The 27,921-nt window shown below is 40.1% G+C and overlaps 1 protein-coding gene across 1 annotated transcript in view; it reads left to right on the top strand.

Annotated features, from left to right (window-relative positions):
• MROH2B (maestro heat like repeat family member 2B) overlaps nucleotides 1-26,675 on the top strand; it is a 59,258-nt gene extending 32,583 nt beyond the window's left edge. Inside the window, 19 exon segments of the mRNA XM_064375808.1 lie at nucleotides 5,663-5,706; nucleotides 5,709-5,797; nucleotides 5,891-5,986; nucleotides 6,248-6,337; nucleotides 6,712-6,832; nucleotides 9,171-9,268; nucleotides 11,673-11,825; nucleotides 14,300-14,457; nucleotides 14,973-15,099; nucleotides 15,629-15,822; nucleotides 16,939-17,079; nucleotides 18,744-18,855; nucleotides 19,464-19,610; nucleotides 19,831-20,013; nucleotides 23,969-24,124; nucleotides 24,455-24,586; nucleotides 24,998-25,100; nucleotides 26,049-26,114; nucleotides 26,569-26,675. Coding sequence (XP_064231878.1) covers nucleotides 5,663-5,706; nucleotides 5,709-5,797; nucleotides 5,891-5,986; nucleotides 6,248-6,337; nucleotides 6,712-6,832; nucleotides 9,171-9,268; nucleotides 11,673-11,825; nucleotides 14,300-14,457; nucleotides 14,973-15,099; nucleotides 15,629-15,822; nucleotides 16,939-17,079; nucleotides 18,744-18,855; nucleotides 19,464-19,610; nucleotides 19,831-20,013; nucleotides 23,969-24,124; nucleotides 24,455-24,586; nucleotides 24,998-25,100; nucleotides 26,049-26,114; nucleotides 26,569-26,675 — 2,317 coding nt within the window.
• The last annotated feature ends 1,246 nt before the right edge of the window (nucleotides 26,676-27,921 follow it).

Below are 27,921 nucleotides of genomic sequence, written 5' to 3'. Positions count from 1 at the left end.
AAATCAAGTTGTTTGGTGTTTTGTTGTTGAATTATAGCATTTTTAAATTTATTCTGGACATTAATCTCTTATCAGACATATGATTTGCAAATATTTTTCCCCCATTTAATATGTTGCCTTTCACTCTACTAATTGTATCTTTTGATGCACAAAATTTTTGTTTTGTTTTGTTTTGTTTTGTTTTTTTCAATTTCTATTTTAGATTTGGAAGTACATGTACAGGTTTGTATATTATGTGATGCTGAGACGGAGTATAAATGAATCTGTCACCCAGGTAGTGAGCATAGTACCCAATAAGTAGTTTTGTTCACGCTTACCCCCTCTCTCCCTCCCTCTTTTGTATTCCCCAGGTGCACAGAAGTTTATAATTTTTAAGTAGTCCATTTGTCTGTTTTTACTTTTGCTCCCTGTGTTTCAAGAAATCACTGTCAAATTCAAGATCATGAAGCTTTTCCCTGTGTTTTCTTGTAAGAGTTTAATAGTTTTAACTCTTACATTTAAATCTTTGATCCCTTGTGAGTTGATTTTAGCATATGATGTAATGTAAGGGACCAGCTTAACTCTTTTGCATGTGAATATTCATTTTTTCTAACATTTTTCATAAAGATTGTCGTTGCATCAAAAGCTTGGCCTACAACAGTAAATATAAATAAACGGCACTACATCAAACTATAAAATTTCTGTAGCACAAAGGGAATAGTAAACAAAATGAAAAGGCAACCTATGGATTGGGAAAAAAATATTTGTAAACCATATATCTGAGTTAATATCAACTCATACAACTCAATAGAAAGAAAATATACAACGTAATTAAAAAATGAACAAAGGATCTGAATAGACATTTCTCAAAAGAAGACATGCAAATGGCTAGAAGACAAATGAAAAATACTCAATATCACTCACAATCATGGAAATACAAATCAAAACCACTCTGAGATACTACCTCATACCTGTTAAGATAGCTGTTATTAAAAAGAAACACTAACAAGTGTTAGCAAGAATGTAGAGAAAGGGGAACTCTTGTACACTGTTGGTGGGAGTGTAAATTGGTGCATCCATTATGGAAAACAGTATGAAGGGTCCTAAAGAAATTAAAAATAGGATTACTATATGACCCAGCAAATTCTCTTCTGTGTATATACCCCAAGGAAATGAAATCACCACTTCATAAAGATATCTGCACTCCCTGAGAGATGAAAAATTACCTATTAGGGTACAGTGTACACTATTCAGGTAACAGGTACACTAAAATCTCAAACATCACTACTATATAACTCATCCTTGTAATCAAAAACCACTTGTACCCCTATAGCTTTTGAAATAAAAAAAAAGTTTTAAGATATCTGTACTTCCATGTTTATTGTAGCATTATTAACAATAGCTCAGATCGGAAACAACCTAGGTGTCTGTCAATGAATAAATGGATAAAGACATTGTGATATTTATACACACAGTGGAATATTACTCAGCCTTTAAAAAGGAGATCCTGCCAATGGTTACAACATAAGTGGATCTGTAAGACATTTTGTTAAATAAAATAAGCCAGACACAGAAAAAAGTTGTATAATCTCACTTGTATGTGGAATTTTTTTTAATGTCAGATATACAGAGGTGGAGAATAAAAACAGTGGCTACTGTTTTATTCTTGGTGGTAGATAGGAAATGGAAGATGTAAGTCAAAAGATATAAACTGGCAGGTAAGTCTGATGAACAAGCCTAAAGATCTAATAATATACAACCTAGGACTATAATTAATAATAGTGTATCATATTAAGGATTTTGCTAAATGAGTAGATTATAGCTGCTCCTTCTCTTGCTCTTGCCACAAGGTGGGGGTGGGAGGGGATTGGTGGGAAATGGATAATTATATGAGATGATGGCTATGTTAATTTTTTTTAGTATAGTAACCTTTTACTATGTATATCTCATAACATCATCTCGTATACTTTAAATATACTCTATAATTTGTTTTTATTTATTTATTTATTCATTTATTTTTTTTTTTGAGGTGGAGTCTAATTCTGTCACCCAGGCTGGAGTGTAGTGGTGCAATCTCGACTCACTGCAAACTCTGCTTCCCAGGTTCAAGTGATTCTCCTGCCTCAGCCTCCTGAGTAGCTGGGATTACAGGCACGTGCCACCACAATGGCTATTTTTTGTATTTTTAGTAAAGATGGGATTTCACCATGTTGGTCAGGCTAATCTGGAACTCCTGACCTCGTGATCCACCCTCTTCAGCCTTCCAAAGTGCTGAGATTACAAGTGTGAGCTACTGCACCCAGCCAATAAGATTTGTTTTTTAAAAAATTGTCCTTTCCCCATGGAAAGGTCTTGGTACCCTTGTCAAAATTCATTTAACAGTTTACTTCCAAGCTCTTTATTCTATTACATTGGTTTATATGTCTCTTTTTCTGTTTTTGTTTTTGTTTTCTGAGCCAGGGTTTCACTCTGTCACCCAGGCTGGAGTGCAGTGGTACGATCTCAGCTTACTGCAGCCTTGACCTTCTGGGCTCAAGTGATGCTCCCTCCTTAGTCTCCCAAGTGTCCGGGATCACAGGCAAGCACCACCACACCCAGCTCATTTTTCTATTTTTGTAGAGACATGATTTTGCCGTGTTGTCTAGCTGGTCTCAAACTCCTGGGCTCAAGCTATCCGCCCACCTCAGTGTCCCAAAATGCTGGGATTACAGGTTTGCACCACCACACCTGGCCTATATGTCTATCTTTATGCCAGTTACATACTACTTTGATTACCGTGCTTTAGTAATAAGTTTTGAAATCAGTATGTATAAGACCTACAACTTTGTTCTTTTTTTTTTTGAGACGGAGTCTTGCACTGTTGCCCAGGCTGTAGTGCAGTGGCACGATCTCGGCTCCCTGCAATCTCCACCTCCCGGGTTCAAGCAATTCTCCTGCCTCAGCCCCTCAAGTAGCTGGGACTACAGGCATGTGCCACCATACCCAGCTAAGTTTTTTGTACTTTTGGTAGAGACGGGATTTCACCATGTTGGCCAGGATGGTCTTGATCTCCTGACCTCATGATCTGCTCACATTGACCTCCCAGAGTGCTAGAATTACAGGCGTGAGCCACTGTGCCCAGCCACTTTGTTCTTTTTCAAAATTTTTTGGCTATTTGGGATCTCTAGAGATTACATATGAATTTTAGGATGAATTTTTCTGTTTCTACAAAAGCACCCTTGGTATTTCGAAAGGAATTACATTAAATCTGTAGATCTAATGTTAACAATATTAAGATCTAGTCATCTTTACAATATGGTTTAATTCATGAACACAGGATGTCTTTCCATTATTTGTGCCTTCTTTCATTTCTTTCAACAATATTTAGTGATTTTCTATGTTTCACTTGGTTAAGTTTATTCCTAAGTACTTTATTCTTTTTGATGCTGCTGTAAATGGAATTGTTCATTTCCTTTCAGTTTGTTCATTTCTGAACAAATCAGTTATATGTAGAAATGCAGCAGATTTTTTTTTTATTGCATTTTAGGTTTTGGGGTGCAACAGATTTTTATAGGTTGATTTCGTATCTTGCAATTTTGCTGAATTTACTTATTAGCTCTAACAGTTTTTTGGTCACGTCGTTAGGGCTTCCTTCATATAAGATCGTGTCATCTCTAAACAGAGATAGTTTTACTTCTTTCTTTCCCATTTAGATGCCTTTTAAATTTTTCCTTACCTAATTGCTCTGGCTAGAACTTCCAGTACTATGTTAAATAGAAGCTGTAAAAATGGTATCCTTGTCTTATTCTTGATCTTATAGGGGATGCTTTCAGACTTTTACCATCGAGTATGATGTTAGCTGTAAGCTTTTCGTATATGGCATGTATTACTTTGAGGTAACAAATATATCTTTAATGGCTGCCTAATATCTTATATAAATATGTCTCATCTTACTTAACCATATATATATCATTAAGTAACCATCTTACTTAATATATATCCTATTGATATATATAATTGTTGCCTATTTAAAAAACTATAAATAATACTGATGAAAGCCTTTGTGCAAAAAATTATTTCCTGAACTTTTAAGTATAATAGTTGATAGTTTTATTCAATAAATATTATTAAGTGGCATCTATGTCATTGAACTAAGTTGTAAAAGAGCAATGATGAACAAGATATGACTCTCCCCGATAGAGTTTCAGCCTACTGGGGGAGACAGATGTAAAAAGCACCCACATAATTTCTCCAAATGTGGTAAGAGGCAAGATCAGAGCGAGCACAGGTTGCCATGTTAACAAAAATGAGGGAGGTTTGTAGAAAGTTCAAATAAATCTATCCTGAAGACGAATTAAGAATTAACCAGGCTCTAGAACAGTGTTGTCAAGTAGAAATACAATGCAAGTCAAATATGTCACTTAAAACTGTCTGGTAACCACTTTTAAAAGAGTGAAAAGAAACAGATTAATTTAATTTTAATAATATATTTTATTTAATCTAATATATTCTGTATATTATATCAACATGTAATCAGTATCTTAAAATTGGATAATTTACATTATTCTTCATATTAAATCTTCAATATCCCATGTGTTACACTTACATGGCTAATCCGGATCAGCCACGACTCGTGTTCAGTAGCACATGTGGCTGGAGACAGCACGGCTGTAGAACTTGAAAACTAATGACAGCAAGCAAATTAGTGGTTGTCAAGGGAGAGGAAAAGATAACCTGCAAAGGGGCATAGAAAACAATAGAGTATGATAGAAATATTCTATATTGGTTATGGCAGTGTTTTTAAGGGTGTGAACATCTCTCAAAACTTTTTTAATGGATGCAGCTTACTGTACATAAATTATACCTCAATACATTGATTTCTTTTAAAGCACTGAGACAGACAATAAAGACGAGAAGAGTACGTAGAGCTTTCCCAGCTGGTACTGAATTTTATTCCTCCCTAAGAGAACTTTATTTCCCTGATGGTGTCCTCATTTTTTATTTCTTTACTAATTTGGTAGCTCACTAAAGGTATCTTATTGTCTTAACTTACATTTATTTTTAAAATAAATGGGGTTTTTCATACTTACTGAACATGTGCATTTTTCCAAGTCATGTGTAGGTTTTTTCATATCCTTGTGATGTCTATAGTAAATGTTTGAAAGAAAGAAAGAAAGGCAGAAAGGAAGGACTTCAGTATCATTTATTCACTTGTGCATTCATAAGAACCTACAGTATGTGTGGCACTATTTAGAACATGAAGAGAGACATGAAATTGATCAAAGTCACTGATGCAGACTTAGAATCTAGTTGAAAAGATATATATATATATCTGTTATTTTCTCTCTCTCTCTCTTTCTCCCTCTCTCTCTCACATGCACACACTCACAAGATGGAGAAAACAAGTAGGTAATGCTGTCACAGATCATCTAATAAAGTGTTAAGGGACACAAAGTGAGTGATGATTTGTTCATCACTCTAATCAAAAGAGTGGAGGCATATTGACTGTGCTCACCAATGCAGTCCGATTCTATGTTTCCATCTCTCCCTACTCCTGTCGCCATCTCTCTCAACATCCCAACATGTCAGAAAATGTGACACGTTTGTCACATGGACGGATGCGATTGGCAGTTCTTGGGAACTCTGCTGGGTATGTTCTGTTGGTCATCGTAATATCCTTTCCTCCATGTGGTTCTCATTTTAGTAAACTGAAACCTCAGCTCTCACTACATGACCACCTTAATATTCTTGAGAGAATATTCGGAGCCTGCTGACCCTTCCATGTCTGGAAAGTCTGAAAAGTGAAGGCCAGACAGACAAGGACAAGGAGCACATTCAAGTATGCGCTAGTGAGGCCTAAGTAGAATGAAATCTGCAGCGGGACCTTACTCTCCCCGCAGCCTGAGACTCACACACACGTATTTGATTTCAGCTCCTCTACAAACGATCCATGGATGCCCTAGGAAAACTTCTGACGACCATGATGTGGGATAATACAGATGAAAAGGGCTGTCAAGAAATGTTTAATGTGAGTAGGGCCTCCATTCAAACGGATTCTCATTCTCCCTAATCTGTTCTTCAATGTCCATTCCAAACTTGACTGCATTTTCCTCACATGAAGACATCCAACTGGACCCACCCACACCCCACATACAGCCAGTCTACTTAAAAAGTGTTTGTGGGGAGGTGAGCATCCTGTTACGGAAGAGACAGAGACAGAAAGAGAGCATGTGAGACTAGATGAATATAAAGAATACTAAGGAAAGAACACCTGTTCTTTGACCAACAGCTTCTCCGAATGTGGGTTGTTTCACCAAAAGAGTGGGAAAGAGAAAGAGCCTTCCAGATCACTGCAAAAGTGCTGACAAATGGTGTTGAGGTAAGTAATCCCCTAGAATAAATAGACTTCATTGCTTGTGAACAGCAGGGATCTCTGAGACCTCTGGAATCCAAAACTCCTGCATATGGATCTTATATCTCAGAGTGAAGTGCTATTCAGAGCACCACTGGAGAGAGAGCTAACTTCAGGGTGCAGCTCACACTCACAAATTGAGCTATTGGGTTGTCTTTACGTGCATGCTTACTTTTCCACCGCGCTTTAAAAATAGGCATATTTTAGGGGAAAGTGCAAGACCAAATTTCATTTTAAGGACCTGCAGAGAGAAAATAAGAGACTTGAGATCCAGCGTTGGGAATATCCTGGGATATGACCAATCTACCCCATCACAGTAGGGTGCCTCCTTTATCCTGCAGGCACCAGAGGACTTTAAAATCGGTTCACTACTTGGACTCCTGGCTCCTCACTCCTGTGACCCCCTGCCCACCATCCGTCAGGCGGCTGCCAGCTCGGCTATTGGTCTGTTCTATATCAAAGGTGAGGGAAAGGTGCAGAAGCCACAAATGAAGAAAAGATACGCATCTTCTTTTATTTTCAGCTTTTCTCCTTATGTACCTATGTCTCTCTCCTTCCTCCCTCTCCTCTTTCCTCTTTTTTCTCCTTTTCTTCTCTCCTCTCCCCTTCCTATGTCTCTTCTCTCTGTTTCTCCTTCCCTCTCCAGTTCAGCCATTTCTGTTTTAATACCTTAATTATATCACAGAATCTGTCTCTCTCCTAGATCTGAAACAAGTGTTTCTTTCCTCAGTGGTTCTGTTTTTCCTGTTTTTTAAAATAGAGATAATAACGCCGAAGCATTATAAAGATCCATTAAAGTAGGAAAAATGTTTTGAGAGTCTCCGATTTAAATCACGAAGCAATTGGGCATATTAGCAATGCTTCCTCTGTCACATGGTTTTCTTCAGGAGAAAATTGCACTATTATTGTGGTACTAAGTGCCTTTCAAAGCTCTCTAAGAGACAGAACTTTGTGGAAATTTTCAGAGCAGGAGGAACTGTCATGTGAATAACTGTCAATACCACAAAATATTAGGAATTTTTAAACCTCAGTCTCAGGCTGAAACCAACAATTAGGGCTCCCTATCCAGGTTAATTCAGCCTGTATTTCACCAAGGCAGCCCTGCATTGTGTGTGCGTAGTTCTGTAGAGCAGAAACAGCCAGAAACAGTCTAGACTTAATGCCACATCATGCCTGCCTATGTTCCACACATCATTTTTCAGGTACTCAGTATATTTATTGAGTGCCTTTCCATGTGTCAGGCACTGTTCTGATACTAGGGACACAGAAATATTACAGTTTCAATATTCACGTTTTATAAGTGTGTTAAAGCCAGAAGGTAGGATTTGGCTAGAGGGAGAGAGAGAGTCAAAAGAAAAAACTCTTCAGCAGAGTCAAAGTAGGTATGAAAGTCCTTTGGGATATGGGAAGATAATTGATTAAGGATATATGTTTTTACCAACTCGGGAAAAAAATAGAATTAAGGAAGCGAGAACTAAAGAACCATTCTGGGCCAGGCATGGAGAGTCACACCTGTAATCCCAACATTTTGAGAGGCCGAAGCGTATGGGTCACTTGAGGTCAGGAGTTCGAGACCAGACTGGCCAATATGGTGAAACCACATCTCTACTAAAAATACAAAAAATTAGCAGGGAGCAGTGGTGGACATCTGTAATCCCAGCTACTCAGGAGCCTGAAGCAGAAGAATCACTTGAACCTGTAAGGCAGTGGTTGTAGTGACCCAAGATCATGCCCATGCACTCCAGCCTGGGAGACTGTCTCAAAAAATAAAAATAAAAAACCCATTTCAATAATAAGAGAAATATGCCAGTAGGGAGCTCATGGGAAGAAAGGAATTTGGATTCTATTATTATTCTACCTATTTTTCCTTTAGCCCATTTCATTTTCCTGAAATATGAAAAATTCAGGTCCTCAAACACTCTTTGTTAATAGAACTCCCATGCTTCATAATTTACATTGACATTTCCCTGATGGACCAAACAAGCATGGTAGAGAGAAAGAACATATATTACTAAAACACCTACTAGACACAAGTAACAAGTGTGATGCTAAATTAAATGTCCATCAATGCTCATGGACATTTCTCACTTAGTTTTAAGAGAGGGGATCTGAAAATAAGTTTTCAGTTACCTGGACCACTGAAAGTAGAGTAGCTGGGCTTTGTGCTCAGGTGCATCTGACTTCAAAGCCCACATGTATCCCACTGGGCTAGGCTGCCTTCCACAGAATGGTTTGTGTGTTCGTTTCCATGATTACTATATATTCAAATAATAAACAGAAAATCTTAATTGTTTAGGTCTGCATTTATAAATTGATATCAACAATCACTTACACAGTTGCTGATGGAAGCTTCTCTTTATAATAGTTGCCTCTCAGTTTCCCCAATGAGGGAGCTCACTAAAGAATGGAAATCCAAAAGAGGTGGCAGTATAGCAGAATAGCTGGAGCCTGGGCATTTGTGTCAGACAGACCAGGGTTCAAATTCATACTCTCCTGTTTTTACTCACTGCGTGCCTTAGGCAATGCCTTCACATCTCTCTGCCCCAGCTTTCTCATCTGCAAAACCAAGACGAGAACAGGAGAGTCTACCTCAGATAATGTTCATGAGTAATAAACGAGATCGTCGTATGCAGAGTATTTGCATGGTGCCCAGGATGTAGAAATGACTCAGTATGTGTTAGTGCTTATGTTCACCTTCTCATCAGACAGTGGATAATTTAGTGTCACATCAAAACATAGCCAGCCTCTTCAACCCCTATCAGGTCTTGAAGACATATATTTCTCCCTTTGTTGATTTTAGGCATTCACCTGGAAGTGGAAAGACTGCAGGGTTTGCAGGAAGGACTGGAAAGTGATGATGAGTAGGTCCAGATCAAGATTTCTTCTAAAATAGCTAAGGTAATAAAATATGGAGGAGTGGCCATGGGATGTAAAGAAGATTCTGTGTTGAATTCCAGATGAGTAAGCTATATACTCCCCACTGCAAAGGAAGATAGATATTGAAGCTGAATGAAGGACCCTTGGTCCTGTGAGTTTTTTTTAACTTAGAGTACACCTGGCTAGTCAACACCTGTTACTGATCATTTCATACAGTGGGAAACTTTGTAGACCAAGTGTCCTTCCCCAGGATGTGGGATGCTATGGGTTAGAGTGGAAGGAACAAGGGCTTTGGAGTTAATCAGATGCACTCTATATGCATTGATTGAAGCTCAGTCTCCTCATCCTCAAGAAACAAAAACAAAAGACCATAGCTTACCTCTCGAAGTTGTTGTGAGGACTGGCTGATCAATTCAATCACTCATTCAGTCATGCATTCACTTACCTCCCTGCTCCTGAGCACCCACCATATGCAAAGCTGTAATCTAGGCACTAAGAAAGCACAAAATTCAATCCCTGTTTCACTGAGCATGCATCTTAGTAAATAAATAAATAAATAAATAAAAATCCAAAAAATAAATATAATACCAGATAATGATAACTGAGAAAAATGAAGTCAAGAAACGGAATAGAGAATAGGTAAGAAGTGGTCTTCTGGAGGACACCCTGAAAGAGATAATCATGGAAATATCTGGAAAAGAGAATTCCAGGCAGAGGGAAAACAGCAAGTGTAAAGTCCCTGAAGTGTAGAAAGAGGGAGTAATAAGATCTAAGAGGTAACCAGTGGCTGACACAGGGGCCTTCTGGGCCTCTTTAAGGACCTTGTTTTTTGCTCCATTTGAAATCAAAATCCAAAGGAGGGTTCTGAGAAGAGTCAGGCCACTACACACAATTATGCCAATTTTGAAATGTAAAAGGGCACCCTCATGTAAGATGACGTCATTCATAATGTAGACATTACAGATTTGTATTGGTGTTATGCCAATTTTCCCTAAGTGCCAGTGAAGGATCCAGCAAAATCAGTACATTATGACAATATATTTAACAGAGAGAAGTGAAATATCTTGAGGATGGGGCTCGCATTCCAAGTGTGCCAATGCCTCTTATAGGCTAACAGGAAAAACACAACCAGACTCACATTTCTGAAGGGTCACTCTGGCAGCTATGTGGAGATTTGAATGTAGACTGTTAAGAGCAAGATTAGAGAAGTCAGTTTGGAGGAAACTGAAAGAATCCGGCTATCAAATGAGGTAGTTAGGACCAAGGAAGTTGGCTGTAGCAGAAACATGAGTAATTGATCAGCAAATGACAGAGAAGCCTTTTGGGGGACAGGAAGGGAACATATGTCAAATGCCTTAAAAAGTGCCTGACACATAATAGGTGCTCAAAAACGTGAGTTCCCTTCCTTCCTTTCCTCCTGAATCAACATCCATCCCAGTGTGAGACAAAACAGCTAACCACGAAGCTTGGACAACAGGTAAGCATTTGGAGTTTCAGAGAATGGTAGGAGTGGTATAGTCCTTTGATCTTGGAACCATAATTACAGCAAATGGCTTGGTTGTGCAAATATTCAAGAAAAGGAGTTCATATCTTCTCAACATCATCCGGCCATTTAATGCAGGGGGAAGACCATTGTAAATAGGAATGTTCTCATGACTACAAGCTCATAATCATTACCATCTTGCTTAGTTAAAGCCCCAGATAATGATCTTGGAACTCACTCAAACACCAGGTTTTCACCTGCCTTCCCACCCCTTTTTCATTAATGCACACACACAAACATACACACTCAAATTCACAGACTGCTATCAACCAAACAGTCTATATAGTTCTTGTACCTAGAGATCACAATTGCAAAGTTTTTCCATTTTATTGACCTTTTTATGGACTGTTCTTAATATTGAAATATGGAAGAGCAAGAAATAAGGCTCATAATAATCCATACTCTGTATGTACACTCTCCACCACCTGGGTATTCAGCATGGCACTTAGTACATATTGATAGATTTTCTTGAATTCTCATGGCTTAGGTATTCTGTGGCAAATTCAAGACATGTTTCTATGATATATGAATGTATGTAAAAGTACTTTATGATGTATATATTGTTATATAAACATTCTACGTTATTTTTCTCTATGCAGTATGCTATGACTGTAGACTTGGAGAGGAAATTGCCTTAGCAGGATTAGGATTCAATAAATATGAAATGATAAAAAGGCAACTCCATGGAAAGTTTGCTTGGTAATAAAAGGCCATGTCTCTGGTCTGTTCTAGTATTTTCTCCAGTTTCTGTGGCCTCAGTCAAAACTGTTGAAAAGTTCAGTGATTTCTAATATCCGAAAACAAACCATAACAACATGCTGTAGGTATCTAGATATAAAATGAGGTGATTGATTATATGAATCTTTCTGAGTACATTTTCAGATTGTCAGTAAATTCATCCCAAATAAAGAAATTCTGATGTTCCTGGAGGAAACACTGGATGGTCTGGAGAGCCTCAATCCCACATGCACAAAGGCCTGTGGCATATGGATAATCGCTGTCCTGAAGGAGCAGGGAGCTGCTCTGGAAGATCAGGTGAACTGACAGCCAGTTTTACAACCCAGCAGAATTCTAACACTTCTGAAATACCTAGTTGGCCACTGCCTCTGTTTGTCCGCTGATAGGCAGCATGCAAAGGCTTGCACAGCCTCAAAAGGCCTCGTTAGAGACCCATGTTGTGTATTTATCAACAAGACTCACATTGAGGCCCTGTCTCAATTGCCTGTCTTGTCTTTTAATATAAACTTTTCAAACTGTCTCACTCTGGCTAGAGGAAGCAGCTCTGAACCAAGGCCATTTGGATGATGGAAAACTGGGTCGTTAGAGCTGTAAGGATAAGAGGGACCATGTAGATGCCTTTGAGACAACCACCAAGGGTGGGAATTCCTAATTTCACTGCTACTCTTCAGGCTTTTCTCCCACACCCCATAGTGTTTATTGTCTGGTAAGCAAGGCTGCCACTGGACTGGGGAAAGTCCTCAATTTTTCTTCCCAACTGGAGAGTTAAGCAGAGTGAACAGGATTTAAATTCAGGAAGCTTGGTTAAGACCTCCAAATGGAGATGCCTCTATTTTATCTACTGAAGTCAAAAATATAATACAAGTTATTCAAACATTTATAAGAAGGAAAAAATCGACTGAGCATGGTGGCTCACACCTGTCATCCTAGCACTTTGGGAGACCGAGGCAGGTGGATCACTTGAGGATAGGCGTTCGAGACCAGCCTGGGCAGCATGGAGAAACCTTGTCTCTACTAAAAATACAAAAATTAGCCAGGCGTGGTGGCAGGCATCTGTAATCCCAGCTACTCAGGAGGCCAAGGTAGGACAATCACTTGAACCTGGGAGGTGGAGGTTGCAGTAAGCTGAAATTGTGCCATTGCACTCCAGACTGGGCAACAGAGCAAGACCCTGTCTCAAAAAAAAAAAGAAAAAAGAAAAAAGAAATCTTTAACTAAATGAAAGCAACTCAAAGGGAATAAGAGAAAGAAGTTCTTGTCCCCATAGTCCAGTCAACTACCCTCAATGTAAATACTCTCCAAAGCACAGCTTTTGTGTTAAGGGCATTGGAAATTACCTCTGTGCTAATTACTTTTCAGTACATCTTTTTAAAAACATTTACTGAGCATGTACTATGTGGTAGGTACTGGGCTAGACATGGGACAGCCGAAGTTGAGAAATGTGGAATACCATATATTTGTGTGTTTAGCATAAAGAGTTGTTCACACACTAGGTAAAGGCTTACAATAAGGACCAAAATTTTCTCCAAGCATCATTGACCTGGGAATCTGTGGTAATCATAAATAAGGGCTATTCATAACTAAGGAATTATAATTCAGAGAAAATATATTTAACATAAATGTCTAACTTAAATGTCTATCCAAAATAAGAGAAAGAAATGTCTGCTAGAAGCAAAGTTACTTTAGCATAGATACATGCCTTTGTCCATGTCAAAAATCCAAATGTGTAATATCATTCCTTACTGCCCACAGATTAACATCCAAATTCATAAAGGTGGCATTCAATGCTCTGAGATCTGGCTTCATCTTTTCTATCAAGTCATCTTCCTTTTCTTACCCTCGTTCTCTCTGCACTGCAACCTGGACCATTCTCCTACACTAGAAACCTCAGCATTTTCTTATGCCCATGTTCTCATGATTTTTAAAAAATAGATTTTTTTATAGCAGTTTTAGGTTCACAGCAAAATTAAGCACAGTTCCCATCTTCCCACTTCCCTCACATATGCACAGCCTCCCGACTATCAATATCTCCCACCAGAGTAGATTTGTTACGATTGGTAAACCTACACTGACACATCATTATCACCCAAAGTCCACAGTTCCATGGACTTTAGGGTTGGGGTTTATGCCTGGTGTTGTACAGTCTATGGGTTTGAAAAATGTATAATGACGTGTATCCACCTGTATAAGATCATACAGAGTAGTTGCATACCCTAAAAATCATGTCTTTTAACTTTATATCTTTATCTGTGTCCTTCTTTCTGATAAGGATGTCCTTCCCCACTATCTATCTCCACCTTGCCTTTTGAAATTGCTACAGTACTTCAAGACCCAAAAAAAATGGCCCTCCAGTGTGACTCAGTTCCTCCTAGATTCCCCTGTCGGTTGTATGCACCTCATATATACAATTTGCCATAGACTGCCTTGACTACAGGCCTTTAGGTCTATGATTGATATTCTTTATTGGATGACAGACTCCTTTTGCAAAAGGAATACATCTTTTTCATCTTTGGTAAATTCCAACAATGCCAAACACAGTACCTGTCATCATATACCCTTTCACAAAATGTTTCCTAAATTGAATTAGGTACAAATACTTAATTCACAAATAATCCTCCTGAGTGAAAAATAGGCCACGTGTGAAATCAATTATTATTTTTAACATTATTTATAATTCATCAACTGCCCACCCACAACAGATACCTGTTCTGAGTCATTCACATAGAGGGAAAATGGCAACCTAATATTTGACTTGGCTTTTTTCTTTTTAGCTGTTGGAGATCTTAAGCACAATTTACCATCACATGCCAGTCCTTAGACAAAAAGAGGAAAGTTTTCAGTTCACGCTAGAAGCTGTCTCCCAAAAAGCCAGCTTTCACATGGACACAGTTGTTGTCAACCTTTTACAGAAGCCTCTGCCCTTCGACAGGTAGATCCTTACTGAACTGATTCTTTCTCCTAGGGAAGGCCACTCTGAAAGGCAGTGGGGAGGGATTTATGGTTTGCGAGCAAGACAGCAAACAAAGGTTGAAAGTCGCTCATCTGAGTAACAACTTAAAAATTGGTATTTGAATCACAAGTAATGTTTTTCCAAGTGCTTTTCATATATATGATATGTATATGTATTGTATAATAATATTTTTAACAATATGCCATAGGAATAAGGGAATATCAAAAAGCGAATATTCTCTTCTTTCTGGTGGCCTAGAATGCACCTACATGAGAGATTTCCATCTTAGTGGACTTTAACAAACCTCAGTAATCCAAGGCTAGACTGCTGAATTGTTATGTAAAACATCTTCATTATCCCCAGGCATGGCAGCCTGTCCATCTGCCCTTGAAATCGTGATCAGTCATAATGTGATTTTAGAGTGAGTCAGATGGAAAAGCTTACAGCCCGAGGGGTTGTGCCTTATCTACCAATTTCCTGCTTTGCCACCCTAGGGACACAAGGACATTGTGGAAGGCGCTGGCTGAAAAGCCAGCCTCCAGTGGGAAACTCTTGCCAGCCTTAATAGACAAGCTGGAGACTGAGTTAGACGATGACATCGCCCGGGTTGAGGCAGTTTCAGTGAGTTGGACAGACTGAACCCATCACTTGCCTGAGACTGTGCCATCCTCTATGATCTATCCCCACCTGGAGCTTGGTACTGTCGCATTAATGACATCGCCTCCTTCTCTCATACCCTAACTTTACTCCAGTTTATATTGGACAATTATGGCTGTACTTTTGTCTGTGGCTGATCATTTTTAGAAGCAAATTTCTCATCAACCCCCTCCCCAAAAGATCTATGTACCTATATTTCCAGATTAGTCTTTAAGATATCCAAAGCACCCTTTTTTGTTGAAAAACCCCAATGCTGAAAATATTTTATTTTACATGACTAGTGCCCCCTGGCAGTCACAGGGCTAATACAGCAGTCCCTGAGTTGAGAAATTTCCAGACAAATAAACCCTCCCTTCTATGTGTTTTTACTATAAACATGGCCAACTTGGAAAGTAATCATTCATAGAGAAAACAAAGTTGAAAATCAGCTCAGAGAGAAGATGGCCTTGGAGGAAGTGAGACTGCCTAACCAAGAGGCCCTGTCCCCCTTCAGGTGGCCTGTGCTATGTATGAAGTGGTCTCAATGGGCACCTCTATCACCCGCTCGTATCCAGAGCTATTCACTCTCCTCCTGAAGCTGGTTAGCTGCACACTAGAACAGAAGATGCCCACTTGTCCCCAGAGCCGCAGGTGGCGTGTGATGCAGCAGGGAGAACAGCAGCAGATCCCAGACCCTGCAGGTAAACGGCCAATCGGGAAGCACCTTCCATGGCTGTCCTAATCCCAGACTCCAGGAGAGATGCTGCAGAAGTCAGGGTCTGCGCTTTCTGGCATGGTATCTGTTGTCCATGAAGAAACAAGGCTCCACTGTCCCTAAGCCATGACACCATAGTTCTTGAGCCAGTATCCAGTGTAGCTGCACAGAATAGTCACTTAAGGAATAAGGGGCTATGCTTTCCTAGAGGAACTACTGTATGATCTTTGGTTTCTGTCATTGAGAAGTTTCTAGAAAGGCTGGAATCTTGTGATCTTCAAGGCCACCAGGGAAAGAAGAAAAATTAAAATAAATACCATAGCTCATAAATGCTAAGACTTCAGCAATTGAAAAAAGCAATTTTTTGCATACCATTGAGAACATAGAAGAGGACTCCAAAGTAAGCTGTGAATCAATGCTTTCTTAAACTTTAAAATATTTATTCTGTACTTATCAAAAGAAATCTTTTAGAATTATGAAGTATAAATTTTCATTTTATATCACATCATTCTGCTTCCCTGCCATTTGCATAACTTTTCATTGCAATGTATAATTATAGTGCAAGATTTTTAAAGACACTTTAAATGGCATTTACACTCAACACGTGTTTGGTTGGTGCAAAAGTAATTGCCATTTTTGCCATTAAAAGTAATCATTCCAATAATATGTGTAACTTTACTAAAATGATGATAGTATAAAGAGCTACACCTAAACCAGGCAGCAAATGTGAATGCACAGACAACAGCAACTATGTCACAAATACTATATGGCCAAGAACAATTGTAACACACATCTATGCGTCCTGATTTCAGAGATGCTGTTTTAGAATCAGTGAAATATGGTACTACTTACTTTTTATTCTTAGGGCTTATTTTTTCTTATGGGGGAGTGTTGACAAGATTCTGTGGCGTTACTTACTGGCCCACATCATCTGCATGTCCCCATGGATCCCAAGGCTAAATTGTGAGCATAGGGCTGCCCGTCTTTCCCTTATACAACATCCCCTAGTCCAGGGGTGGGAAAGCATTGTGAAGAGTGGGAAGAGTAAATTCGGGAATGTGCAATTCCCTATAAAGATTGACTTAGTTTTGCAACGCTGTCTCCTTTAGGCTTTCAACTGCCACTCTAAGATGCTTGCAAGTTCAAACCATGAGAGAAGGCCTCGCAAAGGAATCTGATGAGGGGGACAACTTACGGACTCTACTCAGCAGTCCTAGTACCCATCACATAGGCGTATGTTCACTGGCCAGGTAATGTGCAGATTTTGTAGAATCATATAAAAAGGAGAAAACAAAAAAAAAATGCAATACAGGCAACCTCACTGAGCATAATTGATTCGCTTAGTTGAAGTAGGACAAACAGGGAAGAGAGCAAGGGGAGTGGAAGAGATGGTAAGATCAGCCCCACACACACCACTCCCCTCAAGAAACGTGATGCAAGTGAACATCTTTAGACAAACTACATTTTTTTGAAAGCAATAAATGTTTAATATTCACATACCTAGAATTCTGTTGAACATTTTTTATCAGCTTTAAAATTTTTTTTTAATTTTTTTATTTCAATAGGTTTTTGGAGAACAGGTGGTATTTGGTTACATGAATAAGTTCTTTAGTGTTGATTTCTGAGATTTTAGTGTACCCATCACCTGAGCAGTGTACACTGTACCCAATGTGTACTCTTTTATCCCTCACCCCACTCCAGCCCTTTCCCCCAAGTCCCCAAAGTCCAATGTATTATGCTTATGCCTTTGCATCCTCACAGCTTAGCTCTCACATGTGAGTGAGAACATATGATGTTTTATTTTCCATTCCTGAGTTACTTCACATAGAATAATAGTCTCCAATTCCATCCAGGTTGCTGTGAATGCCATTATTTCATTCCTTTTTATGGCTGAGTAGTATTCCATGGTGTGTGTGTGTGTGTGTATATATATATATATATATATATATATATATATATATATGGTATATATATGTATATACACCACATTTTCTTTATCTATTAGTTGAAATGGGCATTTGGGCTGGTTCCATATTTTTACAATTGCAAATTGTGCTTCTAAAAACATACATGTGCAAGTATCCTTTTCATATAATGACTTCTTTTCCTCTGGGTAGATACCTAGTAGTGGGATTGCTGGATCAAAGGGTAGATCTACTTTTAGTTCTTTAAGAATCTCCACTGTTTTCCACAGTACTAGTTTCCATTCCCACCATCGGTGAAAAAGTGTTCTCTTTTCACGGCATTCATGCCAACATCTTTTTTTTTCTAATGGCCATTCTGGCAGGAGTGAAGTGGTATCGCGTTGCGGTTTTGATTTGCGTTTCTCTGATCATTAGTGATGTTGAGCATTTTTCCATGTGCTTGTTGGCCATTTGTATCTTCTTTTGAGAATTGCCTATTTATGTCCTTAGCCCACTTTTTGATGGGATTGTTTAGAGAAACTACATTTAAATTGGACACTTGGATAGGCCATTTTAAAGTTTAAGTTTCGGTGGCTTTCATAAGTATTCCCTTTTTCTTGGAGATGGAGTAGTCTTGCTCTACACTCAGGCTGGAGTGCAGTGGCTCGGCTCACTACAACCTCCACCTCCTGGGTTCATGCCATTCTCTTGCTTCAGCGTCCCGAGTAGCTGGGACTACAGGTGCACACTGCCACACCTGGCTAATTTTTTGTATTTTAGTGGAGATGGGATTTTACCGTGTTGCCCAGGCTGGTCTCAAACTCCTGAGCTCAGGGAATCCGCCCACCTCAGCCTTCCACAGTGCTAGGATTACGGGCATGAACCACCGTGCCCAGCCAAGCATTCCTTTTTAGACAGATTACTTGCCTGATAAACAAATAAACTAAGATTTCCTCCATTGTTTAGAAAAATAAGTCTTTGCTAAAATGTGCATTTCATTCTAAAATGAGCATGGCAGTGCGGCAACACGGAGTCATACTGGACATCATGGAACAGCTGCTCTCATCTCTCACCTCCTCCTTGGAGAACTACCGGATAACCGGCACAGCTTTCTTCACTGAGGCAAGGGAGAGCAGCCCTCAGAGCACACTCACTGGGTCGCCTTGGGGTATTTCTCTCAGGGTCTGTAGCCCAGTGAGCTCTGGAACCAGGGAAGAGAGCCTTCAAAGTGCAGGGCTTTAATAGAGGAGAGACCAGCTACTGCCAGAGATATGGTACCTCAGCAGGGGGTGCAGGAGGAAAAAGAAACCACCTCCCTCACCTCCTGCCCTCTGGTTTGCAGAAGGCAGAGAAAGGGGGACAATGAATCTGTAGGGGACAAACCAAAGCAATGTAGCACTGACCCTTCACATTCTGACCTAAAGAGTATCCAAACCAATCCAGAGGAGGAACACCATCAGTCATCCCTGTTTCCCGTGCCCTGTTTTTCCACTGAAACTAGACACATCTCTTATGCAGGTAACTTAGTTCACATCACCATGTGAGCTTGACCTATGCGCTGCTCACATCTAGAGCTCGGCTTCAGCAAGTCTTGCTGGTTTACCAGAGGGCTTCCTCCTCTGCTCCACAAGTAGTCAGGTCCTCTCTTTAATTGTAGTTTTGATGTCTTTGGCACTCTCCTGAAGGGGGGCCATGCTCTTAACTAAAGGGGAGGAGTGCCTTGATTTCAGCTCATGAAGGAGCCAATCCTTTGGAAGCATGGCAATCTGCAGGATGTGCTAATCTTGATGGATCAAAGTGCTTGGGACTGCAATGCCACTCTGAGGCAAATGACCATCCGAGGGCTCGGCAACACAGCGTCCGGGGCTCCTCACAAGGTAAAAGGCGTTCTAAGGGGAAATGGTTCACTTAAGTCAAGTTTTGAAATAATTATTAACTCACTCACACCTAGTAGTTACATAAAAATTAATTGGAAATCCGAATACATTGCTGAAGTGGTAGTTCTTGGGTTAAAGTACGTGACTGACAAAATTTCAGTCCACTTGTGTGATATGCATAGAACAATTTTCAAGATTAAGAGGTCTTATTTCAAAATAGGTGAAGAAACATAAGCAGTTGATGCTAGAATCTATCATCAGAGGCCTATATCACCTGGCTCGCACCGAAGTTGTCTGTGAAAGCTTGAAGGCTCTAAAAAAAATCCTGGAGCTGCTCATAGACTGAGACGTGAGCTTCTACTTCAAGGAAATAGTGCTGCAAACAAGGACCTTCCTTGAAGATGTAAGTGATCCCGTTTAGGAATCTTCCCTTCCCAGAAGTGAGTGAACAGAAAAAGGTTCAGGGAGTGCTTGCAGAAGACATTGTCAGTGTCCCACCCATATTCCTCGGCCTGCCCCAGAAGTCACCTGCAAACAGTCTCCATACAAGCTCTTGGCTTCCTGTGTCTCTCTGCCTGAGGGTGCTGTATGGCTTGGGAATCATGATTGGTCTAAGCAGGGTGAGCCAGAATTGTTGGGGGAAGAAATGCCCTGCGAAGGACCCTCAAACAATAAGAAACAAGAGTTTGTAGATAAATTTTGTAGCTTCCACATCCCTCAGAAAGATGGAGCTCCACTTGCTCGTAACAGTAACACACTCATTAATACTCCCTTTCTGGGCTTTCTTCCCTTCCCTGTCTCATCCCCACTACCCCACATGCTTCCTGGGCTCACTTCTCAAATGAATTACTTACACCTAAGTCTTCTCAAGGTTTGCTTTGGGGGGAAGCATAAATTATGACAGTGCTCAAAGAAGAACTAGGACCTGAATAAAGACAATGTTGCTTCCAACACTACCTTTCCACTTCCAACATTCAGAGACTCATTTTACCTAGGTGTCAGTAACCTGCAGTCCATGGACCAAATGCCACCTACAGCCTGTTTTTGTAAATAAAGTTTTATTGGAACACAGCCATACTTATTGCTTACTTATTGTCTGTGGCTGCTTTCACACTCCATAGCGGTGTTGATTGGCTGTTACAGAGACCTTATGACCCACAGAGTTTAAACTATTTACTGTCTGGCCTTTTAGAGAAAAAGTTTGCCAGCTCTCGATCTACTCCAAAGCCCCAGTTTCAAAAAAGATAACTCAGCCATCCTAGGCAGAGGAGGGTCATTTTCCCTTATGCTTTCCAAGAAGCACATTTTAGTATTTATTTTTGGTTTATTCACTGCCATCAATGTAAAAATGTATTTTTAACCTAGACCTATTATATTGTAATCTAAACCTGTTTCCTCATTTGCTATTGTCAGAGGAAATGGAAAACTGCTAGTTGCCTTCTCTAGTGCATTCTTCATAAACATTAAGGCTTTGTTCAATTACCTATTTACCTTACAGTCTGTGGACTTGAGAAGTCTTCATTTCCTTCATTATTCATCATAAACCTAATTTTTCTGCTCATTAAATATTTTGCAAGCCCATGACTGAGTTGGACCTCTAAATGAGGCTCAAGAAAGATTGAATAGAATCTAAAGAAATACTACCTCTCAAATCCAACCATTTCCTATTTCTTTGCTCCATATTTTTTAATTTTGCCCTTTCTTCCTGATTTTGGCATACTAACCGTATGAAGCTCTAGATTTTAGTCTGTAGTATGTGCCCACAGCCTGTCATTCTTCAGTTTCATATTTTTGCAGTTTTTCTCATCTATGTACTAGCCTAAACCTGGCCTTTGAAAACATCTTTCTCCTTGTTTCCATCTATTTCCTCCAATCAACCAATATCACTTTTAGGCTAGGCATACTGGCTCATGCCTGTAATCCCAGTACTTTGGGAGGCTGACGCAGGTGGATCACCTGAGGTCAGTAGCTCGTGATCAACCTAGCCAACATGGTGAAACCCTGTCTCTACTAAAAATACAAAAATTAGCCAGGCATGGTGGTGCACACCTGTAATCCCAGCTACTCGGGAGGGAGACTAAGACAGGAGAATCACTTGAATTCAGGAGGCAGAGGTTGCAGTGAGCTGAGACTGTGCCACTGCACTCTAGCCTGGACAACGAGAATGAAACTCTGTCTTAAAAATAATTAAAAATGTCTTGTCCTCAAAAATGCTTACTGGGCTCCCACCCAATTTAGTATTTTCTGTAAAAATAACAAAGATATCCTTTATCTTCATTGCACAGGGCAGAAGTCACTCCTTCAAACCCCAGCTGTTAGGTTTCCTGGACTGTTGTTGATCTGATAATAATTCTCTTATATCTGAGCCTCCAGTACATCACAAGTCCACTTAACAATTTTGTGGTCAAGATAATGTTTCTCAGTGTCATCAGAGAAGGATAAAATATGCTAAAGTCTTGCTGGTTGTTAGCTCAGAACTTGCTCATTTCTAATAGATGTCAACTCCATCATGTTTGCATAAAATTAAAGTTGGACAAAACTTTGGCTCTTAGTAAGGATGTGCTGTTTGTTCTCCAGTAATGCCATCTTTTCACAAGTGTAGTTAACTCTATGATCTATTGCCCACATATTTTTCTGTAGATTAAGCATTGCTTTCCATAATCTCCAAGTTCTCTTTCATTTTTCCTTTCAATATTTAAATACTTTCTTAGAATTTTTAAAACATGGCGACACTTGAATGAAATGGTAGAGCAGAAAACGTGGTTGCTGCCCCATGTTCCGTTTCCTTCTTGCTACTATTCCCCACACTGTCACCCTGAGCAATTGCTTTACCCTCTGTGACTCTATTTTCTCAAGTGAACATGAGGATATTGGACTAGACTTTCCCTAATATTTCTCCCAGCACCCAAAACACTGTTGCCACTTTTTCTTTCTGATGTTTCATCATCCCAATCGGTTGATTCTTCCTAGGACCTATCATTAGCTCACTGATTTTGCAAAATTCAAATTTCCTTAACTAAATGCCTCTCTACCTTTTTGGTACTTTGTTTTTGGTTAGCTTTCTCCTTCTAAAGAGATGTCTTTTAAAAATAAATCCTGACCTTATTTCTAATAAATTTTTAAAATGTGTTTCTACTTTCGTTTTCATTATACAAGGTCACATCTGAGCTTTTCTGGTCTTACCTCAACAAGCCATCATTTTTTTAGAAGACCTATATTAATTTTATTTTTTATGTTTATTGTTTATCTAAATAATATTATGCTATTCAGGACTACTTTTTCTTTAATCCTTCTTTGTTCATATGGCTATTTTAAACTAGTTTTCTGGGCCTAAAAATTAAAAAAAAAACTTCCATGAAATTCATCTCACTTCATTTCTTCCTTGTTGGAACTCTGAAACGTATCAGTAAAGTGTATGAGATAATGGAAGGCCATCTTCCTCCCCACCTTTCTCTTGTTTTCTTTTCTTTTCTTTTATTTATTTATTTATTTTTATTTTTTGTGACCATCTCGCTTTGTTATCCAGGCTGAAGTGCAGTAGTACTATCGTGGCTCACTGCACCCTCCTCCTCCCAGGTTCAAGCAATTCTTGTTCCTCAACCTTCCAAGTAGCTGGGATTATAGGTGCCTGCCACCACGCCTGGCTGATTTTTATATTTTTAGTAGAGACAAGGTTTTACCATTTTTGCCAGGCTGCTCTCGAACTCCTGACCTCAGGTGATCCGCCAGCTCGGCCCCCCAAAATTCTGGAATTACAGGCATGAGCCACCACACCCTGCCCCTTTGGTTTCCTAAAATCATTGCCTGCCATCTTGGACAAAAAGCAAGAATGTTCCATAACTTCACATACTCGAGTAGAGCTAGACACTTCTCAGTTTAACCTCTCTAAGAACCAAGGCCCAAATTCCCAAGTTGTCTGTAATCCCTTTAGAAAATATTTGGTGTCGTGAGAATAGTATTAGGCCTTGGGCAATTAAGATTAGAGGCCACATAATTCTACGCTAGTAACACAACCAAACTAATTTCCCTCCCTGGCCTTTTCTATGAGTAGCCCTGTTTATCATTCCTGTGGTTATGGTCACACTTCCCCACTGGCTACTCAAAGACAGAAATCAACCCTCTGGCATCACATAAACCCCCGTACCCAGGGTTTTTTAAACCCATGGAGTATGGAGAGAATGATTCAGGGAAAGAAAGAGAGTTCTTGGAATATTTACAGGCCGTGGCTATGATGCACCAGTGCCTGGGTTCCAACCTTCTTTTGCTGAAGTGGGGATGGTGGGATGAGAGCCAAGAGTGTGCTGGCAGGGAATGGCCTGTGATAGGATATTCACCACGACATGCGTTTGTCACTACAGGAGCAGGATGATGTGAGATTGACTGCCATCTTCTTATTTGAGGACCTGGCATCCCTAACAGGAAGAAGGTGGAAGATTTTTTTTCCTGAGGAAATAAAAAAGAGCCTGATTTCACTCCTTCTGCACCTTTGGGATCCCAACCCCAAGATTGGAGTTGTAAGTGCTCTCCACAGACATCTGCCCCTCCTGCTCTCCCCATGGCTGAGAAGTGCCAACAAGCCTGGTCTAGCTGCACCAGGAGCCAGATCTAAAGTCATCCCTTAGAACCGAACCTGAAAACCACTTCCCCAATTCTAGGTTCTTTTTGCCATCTCTTCCCAAGTTTACTCTTCCATCCTGGAAACTGGGAAAGTGCCAGCAATGACTATAATGCCATTCACACCACTGACTTCTACTGCTTCTTTCTCAGTACTATTCAGCACTTTTTTCCTTCTAGAAGGAGATCCTAACATTCTTGACTGTGATGCAGAAAACTCTGTTTTCCAGGCTTGCTGTGATGTCTTGATTGTCTGCATTCCTTTTTTGGGCCTCCAGGAACTCTACGGGGTATTAGACCATCTCCTTGATCAGGATCTACCAAGGGCCAGGGATTTTTATAGGCTATTCTGTATGAAACTGGTGAGTGTGCAATAGATGCCACCTTGAAAAAAGGCAGGACAAGAGTCTCAACAGACCCCAGAAGGGCAAACAATGTAGCTAGGAATCTCTGGCCAGAGCCGGAACTGCCTTGGAAGGATAGCAGTGACCCAGTACCCTGCCACACGACCCTCTGCTCATTTCCCGAGTCCTGACTGGGATCTATTCTCCTTGGTTCCTAACATTCATATCTGTTGATTAATTCTTTAAACTTTCATGCCTTCCTGATTAAGTGTAGATCAGAATACCCACAAGACAATTTTTGGCCAATTAATTTATGGACGTGTGAATGCTCACTGGCCTTTGCAGATCCATTCTGAGGACCTGTAGGATGCCGAATGTCACAAAGGTTCACTTTCCACTTGCCCTGTTTATAATTCACATCTCTTCTAGGCCAAGAAAAACCAGGAAATTCTGTGGATCCTCCACACACACTCCTACACCTTCTTCACCAGTAGCTGGGAGATAATCAGGAGTGCAGCTGTCAAGCTCACAGGTGAGTACACACCCCATTTCCTACCCAGATATGTCTTCTTTTTCCATCTAGTTTTGCATTGACCAGAAGCTGTCCCATGTGGACACTAGTATGGCCAGTATAACTTTTTGATTAAAGCCCAGGAAGGGCTTTTACCTTCCATCTTGTAACATCCTCCCTCAAAGAAACCTGCTTCCTTTGGCAGTGAAAACTCATAACCTCTCCTGACTTGACTACACTCACTCTCCTCCCATCTTGAGCCCTTCATACTCCTGGCTCCAAGTCCTTGGTCCTTTTTTTCCCTAAATCTTTGCTCCCAGCTGCTGCCTTTACATAAACACTTTCCTTCACCTCATCCCATAAGATAAACTATCCTCAGCATCCAAAGTTCAATTCAAGCCGAGAGCTTTGGCAGCATGATACACGTGGAAAGCATGTTAATGTGGGGGCCAGCAGCCTGTGGCTCTGCCATGTGATTCTGGAAATTGACTTAACATTATGTTACCTCTCTGCCTGATATAAAATAAAACATAAATAAATCTCTAAGGATCTTTCTATCATGAAATTCTAACAGACCCACTCCCTTCACCACCTTCAAAACCAAATTAAAAATCTGAGGATTCCTTTTTGAATCACATATGATCTCTACCAACTACATTATAAACTTCTTGAAGACTGAGACCCTATGTTACACAGATTTGAAATCTCAACAAGAAGTAGCCTCCTCAGAAGATCACGTGTGAACTCTGCCAAATACTCTGGATAAGTGACTACTTGCAGACATGGCACTCAGGACCCAATAGAAGTCATCCTCACATCATTCTAAGGGGTGCAAAGGAAGTCATGTAGTTTGCTAATTCACCAACCTACCATTTACCTTCTCACCAGGTGCAGAGGCTAACCTGATCTATTTTTCATGGCCTCTCCCTCTATAATGAAACCAGTAACATTGTCTCATATTAACTTTAGATGCCATCATTCTCAATTTGACCAGCCAATACGTGGAGTTATTAGACGGAGAACAACTGACCACACGTGAGTATCAACCCTAGTTTCTGCCCAACATATTGTTACCTTGTCAGGAGAAGAGAAAATATTGCTGCTCTAAGTTCCACGTGAGCCCAGAACTTGAAAATCTTAGTACCAATTATTGTGTCTGATGCTCTCTAGACGCTAGAATTTCCCCAGGCTATAAAGCCACCTCCAGCTCCACCCCTTTGCAGGCATCAGAAACACCAATAGACTACAACTTTCCAATTGCCTAAACCTACTATCACAAAGTCAGAGCCTTCTCTTCCTTTATTTCAATGTTAAAATCATTCTTGTAGTTCTGCATCCTACCTTTTAGGCTAAAATGTGAGCATGAGGACCTGAGCCCCACTTGGGTCTGACCCTCAGTGCTAAAAAGTTGGGCCTTGGTTTGGTTTGCCCTTCTTGCTGCACTCTGACTCTCCTCATCCACTTGACTTTGCTATTTTTGTCATTTCAGGGCTCCAAGCACTTCGTCAAGATCCCCGTATTAGTGTCCAGAGAGCCGCCGAGGCTGCCTTGCAGAGCCTCCTGAGAAGGTGTAAAGGGACAAGCATTCTTCTGTAAGCCATCAAGAAATAAACTGCTGGCTTTTCCTATAACTGACTCCCGTCTTCATCCTATTACCTCACAAACTTGTAGCATTTTGAGGAAAAAGATGCCGCCTAGAATATGGATATCGAAGTGGTGATATATTCCTTCCTCTCCAGAATCTCCCTGGTGGCTTCCATTAGCAAAAAGCAAATCCCACAAGTTCATTCAAGGATAACCTGGGATTTGGATAGTGACAGCCACATAGCTTTGCATAGGTTAGCCCTCTATCTTGAGAAAGTAAGTCCCAGCAGACTTCAAAAAGTGGCAGAACTTGACCCACGTAATTCTGCTGCCACTAAAAAGAAGGCCACTGTTATTTTCCTCATGTAACCCTTCCCTCTCAGATCTTTGTCAGCTTTGAATTACTACCCACATTCCTCTTTTCAAAATCAGTCTTATGATAAACTTTAACCTGCCTATTCTCTCCCAGGTTGCAATTTATGCATCAAGACTATGCCAGGTAATTTTCTACAGAAGACCCTGTCTGACATTCTATTAAATCTCATCATCTCCTTTCTACTTTTATCCTAGAGCAATAATGCATATGCACGCACACAAGCACATGTATGTGTGTGTGCATGAGTGTGTTCATTTCTTCATAGTATTTGGATTATTATTATTGTTTTTCACAATGCATAAGTGAAAGTTCACATACATGAAATTATATACCTGAAAATAAGTTTCTTTCTTTTTTTTTTTTTTTTTTTGGAAAGGAGTTTTGCTCTGTCACCCAGGCTGGAGCACAATTACACAATCCCAGCTCACTGCAACCTCCACCTCCCAGGTTCAAGCAATTCTCCTGCCTCAGCTTCCTGAGTAGCTGGGATTACAGGCAGCCGCTACCACGCCCAGCTAATTTTTGTGTCTTTTAGTAGAGACAGGGTTTCACTATGTTGGTCAGGCTGGTCTCAAACTCCTGACTTAAGGTGATCCACCTACCTTGGGCCTCCCAAAGTGCTGGGATTACAGGCATAGGCCACCACACCCAGCCCTGCAAAGAAGTTTCTAACACAGATAATGGCACTCATTCAAAAGCACCATTATGACCATCTATTAGCACCATTATTAATATATTACTTTAGAATGCCCCTGTAAATTTATATTACTTATATTTTAATCTCTTCATCTCCAAGCTCTTTGGGGAAACATCTTTGTTTCTACAAAGCCTAGGTAGCAATCGAATCTTTTGTGAAAGAGATTATGGACTAGGAGTCCATTT

The sequence above is a fragment of the Aotus nancymaae genome, unplaced genomic scaffold (genome assembly GCF_030222135.1).
Source record: "Aotus nancymaae isolate 86718 unplaced genomic scaffold, 86718_ANA_hifiasm-v0.15.2.pri h1tg000014l, whole genome shotgun sequence".
In the NCBI taxonomy this organism is placed as follows: domain Eukaryota; kingdom Metazoa; phylum Chordata; class Mammalia; order Primates; family Aotidae; genus Aotus; species Aotus nancymaae.
Note: the sequence above shows the minus strand (reverse complement) of the source record. Positions and strands in the feature narration are given on the sequence as shown.